We start from the raw sequence: 21,729 nt of genomic DNA, 5'->3' as shown, positions 1-21,729 counted from the left end.
TAGCCCCCGACTCTTTCACCAAAATACTTTCTATAAAGATCATTAAAACACCAAAAGGAGGAGAAGTTTTAGTGATTTGTTTAATTGGTGTTTAACTATAAAACAACATCACTACAAAGATCCCACAGTGATAATAACTAACAATGGCATAAAACTGCTGTAGGAGCACAACTGCCAATCATTAACCTGAACAATCTTGTCAGTGCTCAGCCCCAAAATTGTCCTCTTGAGATTTCCAGATGTCATGACAACGTGACAGCTCACTGTGTTACACAATTTGATCTGATCTAAAGTTCAAGGTACCGTAGCAGGTTTGATTCGGTGCACTCGGCTCTCTATCACTCTGCTCCACAGTCGGGGGACTGACTGTCTGTTTGTCTGCACAGAGGCCTTTTAAAACTCAAAGGTAAGGTTTGCGATTATTTTATCTTATTTTATTTATTTTAAACTAAGGATAATTTAAGTATTTCATTGTGTTACTTTTGGAATAAGATACACACAATCTCAACCATATAGGTTATGTTATAGGATGGATGTTTATCATTATAAGTATACATAAGTAAAAGCTCTACAGACAGTGATGGACAGTTCAGACTGATGCATTGTCCATAATCTATTGGGATCAATATTATCTACATATTTCCACATTTTCTTGGACTTCATAACTCTTGTCAATGCTTAAATCTATATTTAAATTTAATTTTCATGAAATAAAGTTAATTTCAAACACATAAAGTGCTTTTTTTCTTATATAAAAATTTATATTTATGGATACACTCTATGAATTCCTCTCTTATCATCCTTATCTTTGTCGTGAAAGTGACTTTATAGCTGCCTCTTTACGTTCTGAACATCTATACTGTTTTTACAATGTGTCTCTGAACCAAAACAGACTTTCTGCTGTCGCTGACAATGTTTTACCTTTAGTGTCAATCAATAATCACAAACCACAGCACACTAAATACTTTTCTGCTTTGTGAAACATGGAAAACAAAATATATAACAATGAGAATTTCTTTCATGCATTTTCACTAATTTGAACTTTTTAAAGATTCAATACCAATTTATTATTGTTTACGAGGGTTGCTATTGATACATTTGGAAACTATTCCGCAAATAATAATAGGTTTTTCCATTGTTTTGTCTCCATACTGTATTTCTGGTTAACTGAACAGTATCTGTGTATTAATGTCAGGGTTTGTCTATTAGCAATATTATAAATAACTAAAGGAGAACAAAAGAAGTCTCAGGTTTTAGATCATTCACCGATTAATAATAATGTTTGATTTATTAATGTTTCCATCCGATCAGAGACAATGGGAGAATGGGGTTTTCTGTCCAAGCTGCTGGAAAAGGTCCAGTCCCACTCCTCCGTCATCGGGAAGGTCTGGCTCAGTGTGCTGTTCATCTTCAGGATCATGGTCCTCGGAGCTGGAGCAGATAAGGTCTCCTTCTTTGTTCATACTATGTACTAACTATACACTAACTATAACTGATGAATCTCGAGTTACTTTCCTGAGACGTTAGAGTCTTTCAGGTGAATTAACTCCCCCTGGTGGCCATAATGGAGGTCCACAGCTGAGCAACAGGAGCTTTTAAAACCAGATTCAGCTTGATAACAAATTGTCAGGATTTGTATTAATAGTAAAACATTTTTGTTATATTGAAACATTTTTAAATTATTATTAAATCAGTTTGTCCATCCATGTTCTGCACTGCGTCCTTAAAATCCTTTAAAGCAGTTGGTTCCCAACCTTTTCTATCATTGAGTAAACCGACTGAGTGACATATTTTATGGATATTTCATATTATATATAGAGAACAACTGATAAACTTAAACAGTCGACACAATAACTGCAGGAGGTTTGTGTCAGACGAGCGATTTGGATGAATTTTCTGTGAGCATCAGATATTTTTAGGGAACTTTTTTTTTTACAATAAACTGTCTTTATTGTGTATTTATTAAACTTTTAACGATTATACAGACTTAATAAACTTCAGTGTTTTCTCCTCCCTGACGCTGGGCCGTCGATCTATTAGCTCTTTGGTTGTTAAACTGCGAGAATCTTTCAATCTTACAAAATAATCTAAAATTATAAAAACCACTTTTATTTACTTCGCAGAAACTCTGAGATTTAGGCCTACTGTATATTTATTTTAAAGTCCTCTAAACCCCTTAATATCAAGAACGCCTCGGGATGCCCTGTGAAGCTTTGGTGACCCCTGGTGGAGATTTGGACCGCCCAAGTTGGGAACCAGTGCTTTACAGGGGGGCTGGAGGCTATCCCAGAATAACCCTCTCTTTGCTGACTTATCCTGCTAAAACTAATGTTTCTTTATTAAAAACTACAACAATTTACCTCCAGATTGCCGTTTTGTAGTCTGTTTGTTCATCGTTTCGCCAATATTAACACAATTTTTTCCTCTTCTGTGTTTATATAAACTAACCTCCTCGTCTGAACGTTGCAGGTTTGGGGCGATGAACAGTCGAATATGGTCTGTAACACCAAACAACCCGGTTGCAAGAACGTCTGCTACGACCACGCCTTCCCGATCTCGCACATTCGATTCTGGGTCCTCCAGATCATCTTCGTCTCGACGCCGACGCTGATCTACCTCGGCCACGTCTTCCACGTCATCCACAAAGAAAACAAGATGAGAGAATACATGCAGGCCCACTCGGGGGGCGAGTTCGCCAAAGTTCCCAAGTACTCTGACGATAAAGGCCACGTCAAGATCAAAGGCAACCTGCTGGGGTCCTACATGACCTCCATCTTCTTCCGAATCCTTCTGGAGGTGGCGTTCATCGTGGGGCAGTACTACCTGTACGGGTTCATCATGGACCCGAGAATCGTCTGCTCCCGAGCCCCCTGTCCCTTCACCGTGGAGTGCTTCATGTCTCGGCCCACGGAGAAGACCATCTTCATCATCTTCATGCTCGTGGTGTCCTGCGTCTCTCTCCTGCTCAACGTGGCGGAGATCTTCCACCTGCTGTGTTCCCGCGCTTCCAGGCGAAGGTCGAAGGCAGTGTCGTCCGCCGCCATCGCCATTCACCCGCGTTTGAACGGTGGCAGCCTGATGAAGAGCGAGAAGCTTAGCCTCCACGGTCACAGCACGGCCTGAAGGGTTTAGCTCCAGGAGCGACTAATGGGGCCGAAGAGATAAAGGCACACATTTAAAGAGTTATTTATTCATGTGAGGCTAAAAAAAATCCTGGAAATTATGCAAATTCGCAGACTTTAATGAACTTTATAATGAATTAAAATGCACAAGAACAATATAATATATGGTTCAGGAGCTAACTTGAGTTTTTTGTGGTTTTATTGTGTTTTGAACTTGAATATTGGCAAATGGCAAATTGGTACTCGGGATCAATAACACTGTGTCTATGGCTGCCTTAGCTAAAAGCTGCTTTGTTTTTTGTTTTTTCAGTTTCTCATATATAATATGTATAATATATTGTTAAATATTTAAATCAGACCATGACTTTTAGAACTGTAAATATTTATATAATTAAATAATTACATGTTTTTTTTCATGTTTTGTATTTTAATATATGTCTTGTGTTTGCAATTGTGAAAATAAATTGACATGTACAAGATGTGTTTATTAAAAATGTTTTTGTCTTTTGTTTCACTGTTGATGATGATTTATGTTTCTGCGTATCAGTGAAATAACATTTAAAAATCCCTGACGTGGACACAGAAAGATTATCTGTAGAGTGGGTTATATTCAGATAATCCCATCAGAGAATAAATAAAGACAAAATAGTCCAATAATGTAGAATATTGATCAATATTACCAGAAAGTATTTAGTAAATCATTGTAAATCCTGTGTACTGTGACTATCTGACAGCAGAAAGAGCCGATGGAGAGAGAAAGTTCTAGCAAGCTGAAGACCCTGATATGTTTCTAGGTACATTTGGATGTTAGTAAGAGTTTTTCAAATAAAAACACTAATAATAAACCCGCTGTTTACGAGGCCTACCCAGCACCAAACAGCAGAGGGGACCAAAAACAGAGCTGAAACAGGGTGAAAGGACTTTATATCATTTATTTGAGGAAAAATCCATAAAACTGTCCGCAGCCCTTCCCAGAAAACATAATTAAACAACGACATACAAACAGATTTTGACTGCCTGCTCCTCGCTATAGGCCTAACCTAACTCTCAGTATATAAATTACTTTATTAAATACTCCCTATAATGTAATAAAATTATTATATTTTCCTCCCAACCCTAGTAACCAGTTACTGCCTCATATAAACGTTTAACGGTTACTGTCCGGCACTGTGGTTGCAGTTGGAGCAGCCACACTCTGAAATCCACAAGATGGCGCCACTAACACATCTAACGGTCGTCACTGTGCCCGTCTTCCCGCCCCCCTGACTTCCCGCCTCCTCCTCCACCCCCAACGGCTTCCTCCTCTTCCGCCACAGTAACAACAGCTGGAGCGGCGAGCAGCTGAAGATGGCCGCCGCAACCATGGCGGGGCTCGACGCCCACAGGATGGAGGAGAAGAAGTTCGAATACTTCTCCTCCATCAACTCCATGGCGAAGAAGATAATGCAGGAGCGGGAGAAAATCAAAGCCACGCACGGCTCCTCCTGGGACAAGATGACGCCGCAGGAGCAAGACAGCGCCATCGACAACGGGATGATGGATCCCCACATCCGAGCCCGATACGCTATGCACAGAGTGGACCGCGAAGAAGTGGTCTGTTACCCTAAACTGCTCATTCCGACGGGGCAGAAGATCGTTCACTTCGGGGAAGAGGTACTAAAAGTTCATTTTAATGGGTGTTAAATGGCGTTTTTACGTGTTTTTAGAGGCCAGGATAGCCTCTGTTGTCATGGTTGCTAACTAGCCACGTAGCCGTTGAAATATGTAGGTTGACGTCACTACGTACAGTGGTTACGTAATACGTAGATAGTCGGAGTGGCTACCTTTTAATGTTTTAGGTTAAAAAAAGGTCTTTTAAAAACAATTATTTGCTTTTATCCCTCAAAAATATTTTTGCTAAAGATATAAAAAATATAGTTTTGTATTGTCCCTATTCTTGTTCTTGTTCCAAAGATATTTGTGCTTTTATTTCTCAGGATATTGTTTCAGATTTTACCTTTTTTTTATATGAAAATGTATTTTGGCTTTTTTTCCCCTTTTAACCCTCTATCAAAATAAATCAGTATTATATCATCAGTTGTAGATCTATCCGCCCCTGGCATTGTCTCTTATATATTGTTTATGTTTAGTGGTTTGTAAATGAAACAACACAGTATATTTAATATACGTATAATAGGCTGCTATTTATAGACACAACAATAATATTTGTTAGTACAGGGTGTTGCTTTTTTTTTATGGCAAACAATGTAAACAATGTCAGCTGTTTTAAATATATAGGTTACTTTGCTATTGAGGAAAGCTTTGAGTGTGTTAAACTACTGTCACTGTAACTAACTGTGTGTCTCTGTTTAGGATATTACGTGGCAAGATGAGCATTCTGCGCCCTTCTCATGGGAAACAAAGGTAAATATAATCAGGTTGGGTTTCAAGTCTGACACGAGTGACTCTGGGAAGAAATTTAGCACAATATGAAGAGTGTAAAGATGTATTGCAAGATTACGATTGGTGAGATGAGTCCAGATATCAATCCTCCCATGTAAGATCCATATAATGTCTGTTGTTTCATCATTTAGAGAAATGCTTATTTGTTTATCTAAATGTCTGCAATTCCCTCATTTCAGGACTTGAATGTTGTAACCACAAATTAGCAGATTGGGTTTTATATCTTCGTTATCTTAATAGCTGGTTATTTTCTGTCTGAAGTTCCCATGTAGAGTTGAGCCCAGCTGAACTGTAGGATATTGTTGTTATCTTTCAGAGCCAGCTGGATTTCAGTTTGACATCGGGCCCAGCAGACCAGCAGATCTCGACCTCGCAGGCAGACCCGAAGGCTGTAAAGGCTCCTCATCCCAACCAGCTCGGCAAGAGCACGCCAGGAACCAAGGTATGAGGACTGGAAAAGGAACAGTTTCACTACATTAAAATAGAGTTCATGTTTGGTTAACAACTTATGTTTGGTTAACAACAGTCTGCTAGATGCATAAACAGATGCGTATCTCCGGCGCCCGTTGAATAACCATAAACTTACCTCACGTTTTTAAGGGTTTTAAGATGTTTTCCAGTTTCTGAATACGGCCCCTAATCTTGGGACAGTTCAGATTAATCGTGTTATTGTGTGATTGTGAAGGTGTCTGTCAGCGAGGGACGGAGGCCAGAGGAGGAGTCGTCTTTCTGGAAGATCAGCGCCGAGAGGTCCAGGCTGGAGGGAGAGCAGGCCGACTTCCAGTCCCTAACCCCCAGCCAGATCAAATCCCTGGAGAAAGGAGAGAAACCCCTCCCTTCCTACCTCCGACAGGTAAGTGTGTTTCTCTCTTCGCCGTCTTCAGTTCGGGTGCTCGTACATGTTGGCACAAGCAAACAACAGATTGAAAGTAAGTTCCCGCCCCAGCTCTTGTTTTATCGAGCTGTGTAATCTAGAATAGCATCCAGCCCGAAGCAGATGGTGAGTGCAGCCAATTTGCATTAAAAAAGAAAAGAAGAAAAGAAAGCAACGATCATGACTAGACTGTTTCTGATCGTTCTACTTCGCTCTTCTACCTTCTTTACTTTCTTACACATGACTGGACCCCTGAACAATATCTGAGCAACTTTAAACCATCAACATTTGTTCTTTGTATCTCAAACACACTGTGTGTAATGTCCAAAATCCTGAAATATTTCATTTTAAGGGTAAACTGGGGGAAAATGGCAACTAAACATGATCTTTTTTTCCTACAGGAGACTTCTATCCCCTCCAAGGAGCCTGAGGCAGTAGACCCCCACCCTCCAGCCCATACCAGGTCCACCAAGCAGCGAGCACCCAGACCTCCTGCTCCTCCTCCCCCCGTCCCCATCCCCGTCCCCATTGCCGTCGCTGTCAGCGCAACACCGGCATCCATCTCCATTTCGCCAAACCCAGCCCCGCCTCTCAGAGTGTCCTCGACGGTCGCGGGCTGGGAGCGGTCTCAGAGCACCCTGCCGTCGGTCGGCAACACCGTGGATGAAGTCTTCTCCTCCGGCATGATGTCCAAGCCCTCCAACCACCCCGCCAGTGTGGGAGAGAGAGAGGGGGAGGATGGCTCCTCCTCCAGCCCCACCTTTGCCCAGGTGAGTTCTGAAACTGATACGAGCACAGTTTCCACAAGTACAACATTTGCTTTGGATATTGTGAAAGGCAGCAGCGATGGATTCCAGAGTCCAGTATATTTATAGTCCCACAGTAACAATGGTTGGTCGCTTTCACACCTGTAGTCTGGCTCACGTATCCTGCTGAGCTCCTGTTACCTGTTTCTCACCTCAGATGTTTTCAGAAACACATTTTAGTGTTCTGTTAAACTGTAAAAAGAGAAAGTAAGCAACCAGCCCGCCACCGAGCACCGCCCCAACTGGCTCTGATTGGTTGCACATTTACAACGGTGTCCAGGCTGTTGACGCTGCATCTTACACTGTGATATTATGAGTGATGGTTACGATGTGTTTCACTCAGCTGTTAGTGAGTAACACACCACTGTTTTACCTCACTTTCACTCTCTGATGGATCCTGGTACCATGGTTACCAAATGTTGTTGCATAATTTATATGAATCACTGCCACAGTGTTAAAATCACACTCGCACTGTCACACAGGGCCGTGGTTGGTCCTGTCTGTGCTTTCTCACCACAAACGAACCGCACCGCAGTCCGTTTGGAGCCGAACCAAACCGACCTTTTCAGTGTCCGTCCGGCTGTTTAGTCTGCAGCAGAGAACGATTCACCGCTTTCACAGCAGCCTAAACAGACCCAACCAAAGCAGGTTAGGTGTAAAAGCATCCTAACAAGACAAAACCACGAGGGGAAAAGAGATGGTTGACAACGTGAGCAGCTAAAAGAGAGATTTAATCACCTTCAATGGCAGCAGAGCGAGCCGTAGGTAGAAGGACGGTATAATAAAAGAAATAGAAACACAGCCAATACTGATACAATAAATCCATTGTAGGAAGTCCAATAACAGCAGAGGAGTACAAGTGTTAAAAGAGCAATGAACACCAGTTATTTCTAATAGTGTTGTCATAATGTACCAAAGTGTTTAACAGCCTCTCTCTCTCTCCCTCTCTCTCTCCCTCAGTTCAACACAAGCAGCAGCATCCTGAAGACCGGATTTGACTTCTTAGACAACTGGTAAACCACAGCTGGGGCCGGTCTCCGCTCCGAATGAATCATTCTCATCATCACTCTAAAGAAAGGACCACACTGCCATGACTACAGACATCCACGTCTAGATTTAACAAACACCAGTCTTTAAAACGACCGCATTATGTTCTTGTAATTCTCTTCTGTGGCTTGTTAAGACATTATCTCACCGCCTGTGCACTGGTGTTTCTCTCCCCTCCACCACCCCGCTAGAAAAAAAGCTGCCTCTCCTCTCCAACAAGGGTCTTTAATGTCTTGCCAGACACCCCCCTGCCCTCTAGAAACAGAGTCACAGACGGTGCGTGTGCTCTCCCGGACTGTGCATTCACACTGTGATCAGCTTGGTTGAACCGGTTACATAATTCTGGCTCTGAGTTTGCACAACAGCTAGCTATCAAATATCAATTAACCTCCTGAAGTTTAGAAGTTTAGAAGAGCTCCTCTGAGCTGTGAGATTTACCCTGATTAGAAAAACAGTCACATACGTGTCCAGGAATAAATATAAATATAATATAATATAAATATAATATAACTTTTATCCAGATATGAGACACTTGAAGTGACTTGTTGGCTTATTTTGACTTATTTTGGCAAAACATGTCGTTTTTCCTGCTTTGGTGTTTCCTTCCATAACGGTACAGTGTTACGTTAACATGGCTATCTATTTACCTACAGTGATGTAAGAACTGGAAGAAGTCCGGAAACACCAAATTAAAGTTACTGAAGCACAAACCACCAAACCTAGCCACGGCTGAGTCTGCTCCCCGGGGATAGCTGTCGTCTTTTTTTACCCCTTTCGTCTGCTAATAAGCATTTTAAAGGCATTTGAATGCATCTTTCTATGTGCTATGACTAACTGTAACTGGCGGGGGGGGGTCTACACATTATCCAGATATCGGTGGGAAGCTGTCGATGGCGTTGTTTACAGTGTGAGTGCACGGTAACGGCTGCCTTCACGTGGACGTTTTAGACACTAATCCAGCAAGCGAGGAAATAGTTTGTACGATAAGCATGTCGAATATTCATCCGTGCAAAACACTCATCCATTGTTTCTTTGTTTGTTTTTGCTATGAAGATTTTGCTCTCCAATGTGCTTTTATTTATACTGACCTATATATATATTCCTATGAATAAGAGTTTTAGAGCTACAGTAGTGCTCAGTGCTGCAGACCCGGTCCACATCGTGCAGTTACTACAGACAGTGTTCCTACTGGTTTTGGAATTTCTGGACTATCGTGTACTTTTCCCCCCATTGCATCACTTTAGAGGAATATCACAGAATGTATTTTCCAGCTTTCACACATCCATTGAATTAGAAAGTGGTTTTATAGAGAGTGGAAACCGGGCTGTTGTCCTCTCTGCCAATTCCAAACAAAAACAACGGGAGGGAACAACGGCCATGGAAGTGCTCAGACTTAGTCACGGAAAACCTGTTACAGACGTCCTGTATGGATTCACTTCTCCACCAACTCACCCCTCTCAGCTGTCACCTTTGACCTCAAACTAGTGCTGAGCAAAGTTAGTGTGCATTTATAATGAAAGTGAGACGCACTCAAACGTGTTTTAGGTAAAAAAAAAAAAAAAAAGGCTGGCATGTAGTGATTTGTACCACTTGTGTCATAGATTTAAAATCCAGTTTACACGACTAGAGTACTATTTTACTGAATTTTATATTTATCTGCTGATTGTATCTTATGCTATAAATGTATATTGCACTCATGCATTTTGAGATCACAGATTGGAAGGAAGTGAATAAACAAAAGTCAAACCTCTTGCTTGTCTTTTTTTCTGTTTTGTGCAAAACAACATTTTAGGACACCAAACTCATTTCTTTTGTGCTGTCGAGTGCTCGTGTTCCAGCTTTTCTCCTGTGCTGTTTTGTTCTTGATCACACCCACTTATTATATTTTCCATATTTAGGCCATGTTAATACAGTCTGCTGAGTTTCTCCAGAAAGAGAAGGTCACTAAAGACAGCAGTGTCATAACAGACAGATTTCATTTTTCATTTTATGAGGAAAAACTGTGAAAATATGAACTGTTGACTTCAAGCTTTTGCTTCAGAGGGGTCAACTTCTTCTTAATGTTCGACATCAAGATTGTTTGCCTGCTTGTTTGCATTCTTGTTGACCTCCCTCTCGGCTCCATGACAACAGTTCCTCCAGCTGTAATTTCTACCAGATCCAAAATGCCATTTAGCAGAGGAGAGAAGGGATGTCCGGTGCTCATTGGAAACTTTGCGCTGTTCATTTAAACAACACGTTGGCCCAGTTAAGAATCACCAGACCTTGTTCCACTGTCTCCCTCGGGAGCAGAGCAGCCTCTCTGCGGTGTGTATTTTAGGAAGGAAGAGCTTTACTGTGTTTCATACGTAATGTGTGAGAAGGGCTGAACATAAGGCTGGATACCTGAGTTATACCAACATATGAAGGGGAGGGTTGTGTTTTATTGAAAACCAATCCTCTGCTAGGACTGATGTTATACAGTTTTTATTATGATCTCTATGGGCTTCATAGTTTTTGTGTCCCATGATTGTCATAACTTCCAGTTTAGATGCCAAAAAATACATAAAACTTTGCGCTGTAAAACATGTTGATTGAACTTAATCAAATAAGCATTTCAGGGAATTTAAAGGATTTGTTTAACATTTTGAGAAATATGCTTATTTGATTTCTCGCCGAGAGTTAGAAGAGAAGATTGACACAACTCTCGTATCTGTGCAGCCCATTAGCGTAGCTTAGCATAAAGACTGGAAACAGTAGGAAACAGCTAGCCTGGCGTTATCCAAAGGTATCACCATCCAGCCAACCAGTACCTCGAAAAGCTTCCTAGACCTTCCTCACTGCACCTGACCAAGACATAGGCCGACACATAAAAAACTAAAACTATATTCTTTTTTTACCTTTTTTGGTTTCATCATAACAAGTCGTGACAAAAAGACAAATTCTTTAAGTTTTTTAAGGCAGTATGGGAACTTGTGTTTTTAAAAATGCACTCCTATAACATTTTTTATTCTACGTGTTCTTCTTTCTTGTCTGAACCTGGCGCCTACATTACCCAGAAAGCAACTTGCTAACTCTACAACCCCCAGATTCTTTTAGATTTCAAACTTGTACTCTTAATCCTTAACTGATGCTGACTCAAGTGACATCATTTGAGGCACCTTTATCAGCCTTCACACAGCTCCTCGTGGGGCCACAAAGGTCTGTTTTTAAAGCAGAACTCTTCAAAACCTGTAAAAAAGATACAAATCTGTGGAGATCCTTGAGGTTGAACTATATCACAGTGTTTTGCAGTGAGACTGAAGCATTACATTTTGATAACGGATCAGAACAAAACAGCCACAAACAGACTAAATCTGAATATATCGTCTATCAGTGTTGGTCTTTAAGGTACGTTAAGGTACTCGGTGTTTGTGTTCATCATCCGTGGCTGAACTGAGGCCCCTCTGTCCGGTCCGGCAGCCTTCCTTCTGCAGCACCGCCCAACACCTCCACACTCTGAATGGCTGCTTTGTGTTCACTTCTCATCTATTTTTTTGCAACAAATGTTCAGGTGAACGAGAATCGTTGCACGCTATTGAAGCGTTAACAGGACTGTTTGTGTAACAGCGTGTTCCCTTATGTCTAGCGTGGCTAATAAAGCAGCCCTGCTCCTCAGACATTACTAAACCATAGGTCCTCTTTACAAAGCAAGAAACACCAGATCTGATAGTGTCTCAGGCTGAACGGTTAGTTGGAAATCTGATTGAGTCATCCACATGTTTTTCTTCTGATGCCACTCCCATAATGAGTGAGCAACGTACAGGAAAAATCTGCTCTTCAGTGCTATCATATGAATGATTACACAAATGCAGCACCGTGTTCGTTTCTTTTCATACGTTGTAGTCGTGTGTGCTTTTAAATGTGATGCTTAAACAAACAATTGGTTTAGGGCTATCAACTATTCTCTTGATGAATCATTTGGTTTATTAAACTTGAGAAACTAAACCGGACCTCTTTAAATGCGTTTGATTGTTCGATGAACAGTCTAAAAATCTCCAAATACTGAATTTAATATCACAAAAGACAAAGAAAAGCAGCAAATTGTCACATTAAAAAGGCTAGAACTTGATAATTTATGGTATTTTTGCTTAAAAAACTTTAAATAGCTTCCAAATAATTTTCTGTTGCTCGTCTAATCGATTAATTAACTAATCCTTTCAGTCCTAGTTTGATTTGAATGCACTTTTATTGTTCACAGTGTGAAATCTGCGAAAACCACCGAGGTCAAAACGCTTCTTTCAGGGGTCAAATATTTGTTCCAGCCACTTGTCTGAATCCAAACCGAAGTCTGGAAAAAGTTTGGATACTTGGACCCCGTCGTTATGCTGGAACAGCTGCGTATATGTGCGGCCGTCCAGCAGACTCAAACACATCTGTCCCTCTTTTCTGAACGCTCTCAGTCCCAGTCGCTGCCGGAGCTCCTCCCAGTCTCCCCAACCCTGCCTCAGTCGCTTCCCCTGGAAACTCTCCTGGATTCTTGTGGCATTTTAACTGGCACTCCTCCTGTTACACCCACACACACGCACACACACACACACACACACAAAGGTCTTTCTCTTTTCTTTTTATGTCATCATTTCCCCTGAACAGATTCCTAACCTCATATTTCTCTCGGACCACTGATTTATTTAATTGCACTAGAAAAGTTTGGCAAGCAGCTCTAAAATTCAGCTAAATTAATAAAAGGGCTGCATGTGTGTATATGCATGTATGTGTGTGTGTGTGTGTGTGTGTGTGTGTGTGTAAAAGTGGGTTTATGACCACAGTGTACTATACAGGCATGCAGTGTTTTCTGTTTGCAATAGAATCCAACCAACATTTAAACCAGAGATAAACGTTAAAGAGGTTGAAACGACATACTAATTGTGCACCAGGCACGAATGTTCACCCTTGATCTTGTAAACTAGAGTTTGACAGCTGTACGTTGAGTCAAAATATAAGATTAAGAACGAAGTTTAATGCTTAACATTTAATTCAACACAGACAATAAGTCCTTAAAGTGACATAGATTAAATTATAATAGCGACAGATTTCATATTCTACTTTATTTATATAGTTTATATATATATGCTTTGAATTTTAATCAATAAAGGAACATCTTATCTTATCAACAGATCTATCTCCATGACAACTGAGCAACCTCTATTAGCTAATAAAGACAATTAAAAGCTTCAGAAGAATCATAGTGAGTGGATCTTGAGTTGAGACCGTTGTATGAAACTATCCGGGTTGGGAGAGTTACTTTAACAATGTAAGCCGATACAATCAATAGTTACCTGTTAAAAAATTTAGTTAGTAACCTAATCCAAGTATCACAATATTAAAGTAACTTGATTACTTTCTGTTACTTTTGGATTACCTTAACACCAAATGTGCAAATAAACACAAGAGCAAAATATAAATAATGAATATTGATGTGAGTGTATTCTATGAGACAGAACAGAACAATGTAATATTAGAAAAGAAAATGGAAATCAAGATTATGTCCTCAACTCAGTGTGTTTATAACAAAAAACTATGTTTGTATCCTGATGAACTCAGTTACATGTAATCCATTACTCTCCAAGCCTGGAAACGATATATATCATGATTATGAGCCTTAAACTTACATAGGTTATGGATTTTTGTTTAAACTGCTTCAGTGAGTATAAAAACTGTCCAAAAAAGGATCTTAAAGCTTTCTCTACATTAATCTCTCCTGTACTGCTTGATGCTTTCAATGAAGCCTTTACTTTACTTCTACATCAGTTTTGTTAAAGGAAGGTAAAGACCCTAGAGAACCGGGTTCATATCGACCAATTAGTCTGTTAAACGTGGATACAAAATTGTTTGCCAAGATGCGACTGGAAAAAGTTCTCCCATCAATCACATCACCGGATCAGACTGGGTTTGTTAAAAAACGTTTTTTATTTTCTAACCTGCGTAGCCTCTACACCATTTTATACTCTCCTGGTTCGGCTCCTCAGCATGCAGAGGTTCTTGTGTCTTTGGATGCTGAAAAAGCCTTCGACCAAGTTGAGTGGGATTTTCTTTTTGCAGTTCTTGAAAAGTTTGAACTTGGTGATAATTTTATAACCTGGGTTAAGCTGCTTTATCAGTCCCCTCTGGCCCCTGTACTGACCAATTCTTTTAAATCTCCCTATTTCCCCCTGCAACGGGGGACAAGGCAGGGCTGCCCTCTTTCCCCACTCTTATTTGGCCTTGCTATTGAGCCCCTGGCTATTGCTCTACGCTCCCTCAGGGGCTATGAGGGAATCTATAGAGGAGGGGTAGAAAACAGGGTCTCTTTATATGCGGATGACCTGCTTTTATATGTAACAAATCCCTATGGATCCATCCCCAACATAATGTCTACTCTGAAGAAGTATGGTGAGGTCTCAGGTTATAAGTTAAACTTGTCAAAGAGTGAACTGTTCCTGATCAACGAAACTGCCCAAAGCCTTTCATACTCACATTTCCCATTTAAAATAACAAATTCAGTGAAATATTTGGGAGTGGTAGTAACAAGAGGTATTAACGGCTTGTTCAATGCAAATTTTAAACCACTATTTGAGCACACTGTTTGTGAACTTGAGGGGTGGTCCCATCTCCCTATCTCTTTGGCAGACAGAATCAATGCAGTAAAAATTAATATTCTTCCAAAGTTTTTGTTCCTATTCCAAACTATTCCTATACTAATACGAAAATCCTTCTTCACATATTTGGAATAGGAAGAGAGGAATGGGACTACCACATTTTCAGCTTTACTACTGGGCGTGTAACCTACATGCTTTCTCCTTTTGGTCCCATTTTGACAAACAGGCAGAAAACCCAATTTGGGTACAAATGGAACACAACTCGTGCTATCTGACATCTTTGACTGCCCTTTTGTTTTCTCCAATGCCTCTATCACTACAATATGTCAGGAACAATCCCATTGTAACACAGTCTCTGAAAATATGGTCCATTATTAGGAAAGACTATGGTTGGCAGAGTGGTTCTCTACTTGCTCCTATTCACCCCAGCCACCTCTTCTCTCCGTCCATCGGGGATGACTCTTATGGCATTTGGAGGCAGGGTGGTGTGGACAACATGAAGGCTCTCTTTATAGATAATATATTTCCTACCTTTGAACAACTGAGGCATACATTTCATTTACCACAATCCCATTTTTTCAGATTCCTCCAGGTTCATAGTTATATTACAGCTAATACTCCCTCTTTTCCTAATCTGCCTGAAGAGTTGCCCATGGAAACCCTGTTTTCCTTTGAGCCTTCCCGACAGGGTGCAATATCCTTTCTTTATCATTTCCTGTCCAACCTGCAAAATCCTTCTTTGGAGACTCTAAGATCTGCATGGGAGGGGGATCTGGGGATGGCTGTGGCAGAAGAGCAGTGGAGAAAAGCCTTAGAGGGGGTCCATACAACCTCAGTCTGTGCTCGGCATGGTCTTATCACTCATTTTGGCATTGTCCTAAACTGTCCACCTATTGGAACTCAATTTTTGGAAGACTGTCAGATGTTTTCAAAAGGGTGATTAAGCCAGATCCTATGATAGCCATTTTTGGTGTAGCAGGAGAGAACAACAAGAATCTCACAGGAGTTAAACTCAACGTGACAAAATGTGTTACTTTGTTAGCACGAAGACCGATTCTTCTCCATTGGAAGTCTCCTCAGCCACCGAGCTGGATTCAGTGGCTGAGGGAGGTGGTGCAGCATCTCCAGTTAGAGAAACTGAGACACACAATACACAGTGCCGCTGATAAATTTGACCGGATTTGGAAACCATTTATCGAATATATTAGAGCCAGGCTAATCCCCCCCATCCCTCCTCAGTGTATCCCCAATATGAATTAAGTCAGGTTTATTTATTATCCTAAGTATGTCTTTGCCCTCATAGCACATCACAATGTTGTACAACTGCCTGTTACTGTTACTGTTTTATGTTGTATGTTCTATCTTTTTGTTTACTTTCCTGTACTGTGTTCTGAAAAAAGCAAATGAAAAAAAAGGATCCATCTCCAAATTTGGTGAACTAAAGGATGAAGTGTTTCTTTATGGATGGATGAAACCCTCCTACGTCTTAAGATAAACATCAGATTAACTGAAAAATGCATCATCACAAAGCTGAGCCTGTTTTTCTAAGCAGAAGAAGAAAAGGCTGACATTCTGGAGATACGTGGTTTCCACAGGAGAGAGACCTGTGATGTTGTCTTCTTATGTAAAACTGCCGAGTTCACACAAAGAGTGGAAATGGGAGGTGGGAGCAAAAACAAAGAGCTTTCCTGTTGTTTGGCAAGAAAGGCGAGACGTCCTGAACAAGCGAGGGAGAGGAGAGACAGCAGGCAGACAACTGGGATGTGTTTTTAAATACCTGAGATCTCAGCTGCTTTTTTTTTTTTTTAAAGGGGAGGGGATGTACTCCAGCTCTCATTCACATTTCTAATGGGAGATTCCTGTCGATGTTCCTGCTTTACTGAGCCCTGGATCACATCTCTGAGGGAAGCACGGGAGTGAAAGAGAGAGTGGGAGAAGAGAGAGAGAGAGAGAGAGAGAGAGAGAGAGAGAGAGAGAGAGAGAGAGAGAGAGAGAGAGAGACTCAGAGGGAGTTTTGCTGCTGAAGTAAAAGTTATTAGGGAGCAGAAAATGGGACCGGCTGCCACCTCGCTCGCTCTCCTGTGTTTATGTTCTCTGGGTCTGAGTGTTCCTACAGGGACGACCAACGCTACTCCAACACAGGTCAGCAACTGCATGTGTGTGTCCAGTGTGTTAACTTACATTGCTTATAGGAGATGTTGCTGTTACTGTTGTATGTTTGGGTTTGTTTGGGTAAAACACTGCGTCCATTCACAATTCTCTGAGTGTGTGTGAGTGAAGGAGGAACTCGTGTGCAGCTAAATCAAGTAAAAGATCACAAATATTAAGATAGATTTAACTAAATGTTGCGCTAGAGATGGTTAAAGTGCTTAAGGAAGATACAGTATAAAGTGAGTGGTGTTTGCTGGCTGATCTACTGTAAGTGGTGATGTAATGGATGGATGTCATACTCCAGGCATGTTAATAATAATAATGGTGCCGTGGTAAGACTATTAATGAGGATACATCCAGAGGAGCAGGTTTTTCCTCTACTAAGACTTCAAAATAAAACACCCAACTCCCTCTGTGAGCCCATGAGCCACTGACAGAACATGTCGATACATGTGATTATAATGCTGTTACTGATCAAATGTACATAGTTTCAAGCTAAAATTGATTATTTGATTAAACACTAAAGGGTAAAGACAAGATTGCAAACACTGCATACAATTAAGATTGTTGAGGATGAAGACACAGTAAGTATTTACATTGTGACCCTTGTTAGAGAAGAAAGAGGGAAATCTTAACCCCATAAGACTCATCCCTAAATCCCCCACTAGGGGTCGCCAAAGCTTCACAGGTGGTCGTGAGGCCTTCTTGATTTTAAGGGATTAAAACCAAAGTTTCTGGGACAAGAAATCACAGAATTTGTCAGAATAGAAGCTGAGTATTTATCTATGATTGTTAATCATAACACAGACAGAGAAAACCTCCCTAAAAAAAACAGGAACATTTATCTCTGTTCAAAATTCATCCAGACCTGCTCTCATCTTGTTCACTGTTTGAGTTCATTGTACAGTTTATCTGTGCTGTTATTGTTATGCATTGAGTATCATATGAAATATCCATAAAATATAGTCAGAGGTCTACTCAATGATAGAAAAAGGGAGTGTCCCTCAAGGAAAAAAGTTGAGAACCACTGATTTAAAGGAGGATTTAATGGCATCTAGCAGTGAAGTTTCAGATTCCATCTAACCGAACACCTCTGGCGTCTGCACTTCGATGACCTGGGAACGAGAACAGCCTGTAAAGTGTTTAGGAAAAACTATGGTGGCTTGCAAAACCTGACACACTGAACCTGAAACAACGACTATCGTAGATAATGACTATTACTAGAGGACAAACCGGCAGATCCTATATTGATTAATCATAAGGTAATGATTTTTCATCAATATCTGTGAATCGATCATCAGTTACTGTTTTTGTGCTCCCCAAATAAAGGGTTACTACAATAAGTAGTTCATCATTACTTTATTATCTTATTATCGCTTACTTATTAATGATTCAGCAATTATCATGTTGTTCCTGATTCATTCCTCACTTGTTTCTAAATGAAGTAATCATTAATTGGTTGACTGAAATTTGATTAGATTAAATAAATAATAAAATATGTCATTTGTTTTCTAGTAATTAATCAAAATGTTGTGTCGGAAAATTGGAAATTGTGACCAAAGGGAACAAGTTGAGCTCCAACTTTTTTTTGATGAAACTTAAATTGTTGGCAAACAGACGTAGTGTCATTTTTGAACTTTCCACTGTAAGAAAATGGAGATTTTGAAAATGAGCCAGGTCCAGATGGAGCTAATTTTGGATACAACCCTAATGAGCTTGTTTTGAGAGTCTGAAGCTGGTTTCCGATTGGTTGTGGGGACTCAAATACGCTAACAGAACTTAAATGTGGTGGAAACAGCATCTGAGAAACGTTGACATTGTGATTTCTCCCTCTCTCTCCCTGCATCAGGCATCCCTGATGGAGGTGAAGAAGGCGAGAGGGGACGTTCCTGATATTCTTCCAGAGCCTGAACCGGAGCCAACCAGCCCAGTGTCCGACTTTGAAAACTCATACAACTATGTCTGTGAGTCTCCATATTCACATCCAGTGTAGGTTTAAATAGACAAACACTATGTGGAAAATATCTTCACATAAATCTAGTCTAATAATTATATTCTATTCCTCAGTGTCCAGACTTGCTGGTATGGACCAGGCCATCCACAAGCTGAATGTTGGTCACTACACTCTGGATGTTAAAGTCAGCCAGTTGATGGATCGTCTGACCAGGATGGATGGTAACAAAAATCTTCTGATAACATCCACATTTCCATTTTTTTGGGGACTTCTTGTTGCCATAAAACCCATTCATACATTTTTTATAATCTATATTTCTTTCTTTCCTCTGTTTAAAAGTGAAAAATCAGCAGTGAGATATGTTCAGTTTTCCAAATTTTGCCAAAATTGATACAAAACAATAAATGAAAATTGCATCATTTAATCCCCCATAATAAGCTGCAATCGTATAATCAACTTGATAGAGGAGTTTCATTTGCCTCTATACTTCTTTAAGTTGAAAGAAAAGTCAAGAGAACGATGCTCTGTACTGACTGTCTCCTTGTTTTTGTCCCCAACATGGCAGCTAAAGTCGGGGAGCTGGAGGACAACATCCGGGAGGTCTACCAGCACAGCAAAGACAACCGCAAGGAGACAGGAAGACTGGAAGGTAAAGAGCTGAGTCGTCTGTAGAAATAGATTCATCCAGATAAATAACACTGTAGGTAATAATAGGTGATTTATTATTTCTCCGCTCTGTATTTGTGTGGAGGGATTGCAAATGCTGTTGGGTGTGAATATTAGACACACAAACACAACTCCACATTACTGCTAATAAACTCTCTGCTGTATAAAAAGAGTTGTTTGCGTACATTCAGCAACTTTATAAAGCAATAATATGTCAATGTTGTGTTTACAGCCTGTTGCACTGCCCCCAAGTGGCCAACAAAGGCATTAAGGGAGGTTTTTAACCGTTTTTTGTAAACATCTATCCTGTTTTTATCTCATTCTCAGGCTGCCAGAAGGGACGCAGGTTGGGCTACAAATGTTATCTCGTGTACAATAGCTACGAGGACTACGCCGGAGCGTCCAGGAAGTGCATGGAGCGCGGCGGCCGCATGGCGATGCCCCGTGACCGCAAGGAGCAGGAGGCCCTCGCAGACTACGTGAAGGCTTTCTTCAACCCGGGGAACTGGCCCGTCTGGCTGGGCATCAACGACCTGCGATCCGAGGGCATGTACCTCTTCGACGACGGGACGCGGGTCTCGTACTTCCAGTGGCGCAAACATTTCCTGTCCAGCCAGCCGGACGGAGGGAGGCGGGAGAACTGTGTGGCGATGTCGTCAGACGACGGCGACTGGTGGGACCACTACTGCGATCGGACCATGAACTATCTCTGCGAGTTTGATGACAGGGAGGCACTTTAAAATGCCAATTGATGATTATAAATACAATTCAATTCTATTTTCAAATAACTTATTTCCCTTTAAAAGACATTTTTAATATACCTGGATTGGTTGTATTCAAAGGTGAGGAAGTGTTTAATTCTCTATAGTGTGTTTTAATATAAATATCCAGTCCACTTCTATATGCAGTTAGTGTAGCATTGATTGAGCAGCGTCAGAAAAAACATTTGCCATGAAAATATTTAACGGTATTTTAGAGTTTTAGAAGGTGAAACTTGTCTCAAATTGCGCACAAATTCATGTATCGCTATTTACCGTAAAACTTCAGTTAAAAGCAGAGGCAGGTCTCCTTTACTAGCCTGACCTAAAAGGTCTCAATTAGAGGATTTTATAGAAGTTATTTGGATGTTTAAAACCTCTTGAAGCCCACAAAGCTGCTTAGATCGCCTACACAGATATACATGTTTAAACTTTTGACATAATTAATGTCTTAGATCAGTTAAGTTCTCCACAATTCAATCGATCAGTTAATTTTACGGAAACCACGAGCACCAAAGTATCAAAAGAATGATTGTTATTCATTTTTATACAAGTAATATTCACACTGGTTTAAATAGTATTATTAGTAGAATTAAAAGCCTGTTCCTCATAGACGCCTGTTGCAGATAAAGGAGCTCAGTGAGAAATAAAAGCTCTGGCTGTTACTTGAAGTTTTACGGTAAGTTCTGAAAGTACTGAATAAGACTTAATCAGATTATGTTAGTATTATAAATATTATATTACTTGTGCAGCTGCAGTGATATGAATGTAAACCAGTCAGGACTCTTATTCTAAATATTAGTTCAAAGTTTCCAACAAAAAAAAGGCGGGGAGAACCTGAAAAGCTGTAGGCACGTTCTCCAGAATCAGCACACACTGAACCTCTTGAAGATATAAATCAGTGTGTATTTGGAGGAACAGGAATTACACACTGTTATTTCTGATCTTTGAAGATATTTCAACAAAGTCTAGTACCGAGTGTTATTGCCCGGTTAGACTGCTGATTCTTGTGTGGCCGGAACATTTTTTAAGAGATGTTGTCTCACTTCTGAATCACCTTTCAACCCCCCCCCAACATGATGCATCATCCATCACTGTATGTAAATGTATCCTGAGTCCTGAATGAGAAAGTTGTACATAAAATGTTGAATGTAAATGTTCTTTCATAAATCTTTACTAAAGGTTGACACGGTTTACAGACTCATTTTATGATAAAAAAAAAAAAGAAGTGAGATTTGCCTCATTACCAGGGCTGGGTAACAGCAGCGGTTCCCAACCTGGGGGTCCGGACCACCACTAAGGGTCACCCCAAG

The 21,729-nt window shown here is 40.6% G+C and overlaps 3 protein-coding genes across 3 annotated transcripts; all 3 read left to right on the top strand.

Annotated features, from left to right (window-relative positions):
* Nucleotides 1-256: 256 nt before the first annotated feature.
* Nucleotides 257-3,601, top strand: LOC127368701 (gap junction Cx32.2 protein-like). The gene is made up of 3 exons (XM_051409789.1): nucleotides 257-406; nucleotides 1,312-1,445; nucleotides 2,470-3,601. The coding sequence occupies exons 2-3, from the start codon at nucleotides 1,317-1,319 to the stop codon at nucleotides 3,121-3,123; spliced, it is 783 nt and encodes a 260-aa protein (XP_051265749.1). The 5' UTR covers nucleotides 257-406; nucleotides 1,312-1,316; the 3' UTR covers nucleotides 3,124-3,601.
* Nucleotides 3,602-4,424: 823 nt separating this feature from the next.
* Nucleotides 4,425-10,041, top strand: cunh1orf198 (chromosome unknown C1orf198 homolog). The gene is made up of 6 exons (XM_051409777.1): nucleotides 4,425-4,775; nucleotides 5,475-5,525; nucleotides 5,881-6,006; nucleotides 6,250-6,417; nucleotides 6,840-7,208; nucleotides 8,205-10,041. Exons 1-6 carry the CDS (start codon nucleotides 4,470-4,472, stop codon nucleotides 8,259-8,261), a joined length of 1,077 nt encoding a protein of 358 aa, XP_051265737.1. The 5' UTR covers nucleotides 4,425-4,469; the 3' UTR covers nucleotides 8,262-10,041.
* A 6,509-nt stretch (nucleotides 10,042-16,550) lies between these two features.
* clec11a (C-type lectin domain containing 11A) lies at nucleotides 16,551-21,603 on the top strand. Its single transcript, XM_051409786.1, has 5 exons — nucleotides 16,551-17,029; nucleotides 18,888-19,002; nucleotides 19,106-19,213; nucleotides 19,558-19,641; nucleotides 19,986-21,603. The coding sequence occupies exons 1-5, from the start codon at nucleotides 16,937-16,939 to the stop codon at nucleotides 20,396-20,398; spliced, it is 813 nt and encodes a 270-aa protein (XP_051265746.1). The 5' UTR covers nucleotides 16,551-16,936; the 3' UTR covers nucleotides 20,399-21,603.
* The last annotated feature ends 126 nt before the right edge of the window (nucleotides 21,604-21,729 follow it).

Source organism: Dicentrarchus labrax, unplaced genomic scaffold (assembly GCF_905237075.1).
Source record: "Dicentrarchus labrax unplaced genomic scaffold, dlabrax2021, whole genome shotgun sequence".
Lineage (NCBI taxonomy): Eukaryota > Metazoa > Chordata > Actinopteri > Moronidae > Dicentrarchus > Dicentrarchus labrax.
Note: the sequence above shows the minus strand (reverse complement) of the source record. Positions and strands in the feature narration are given on the sequence as shown.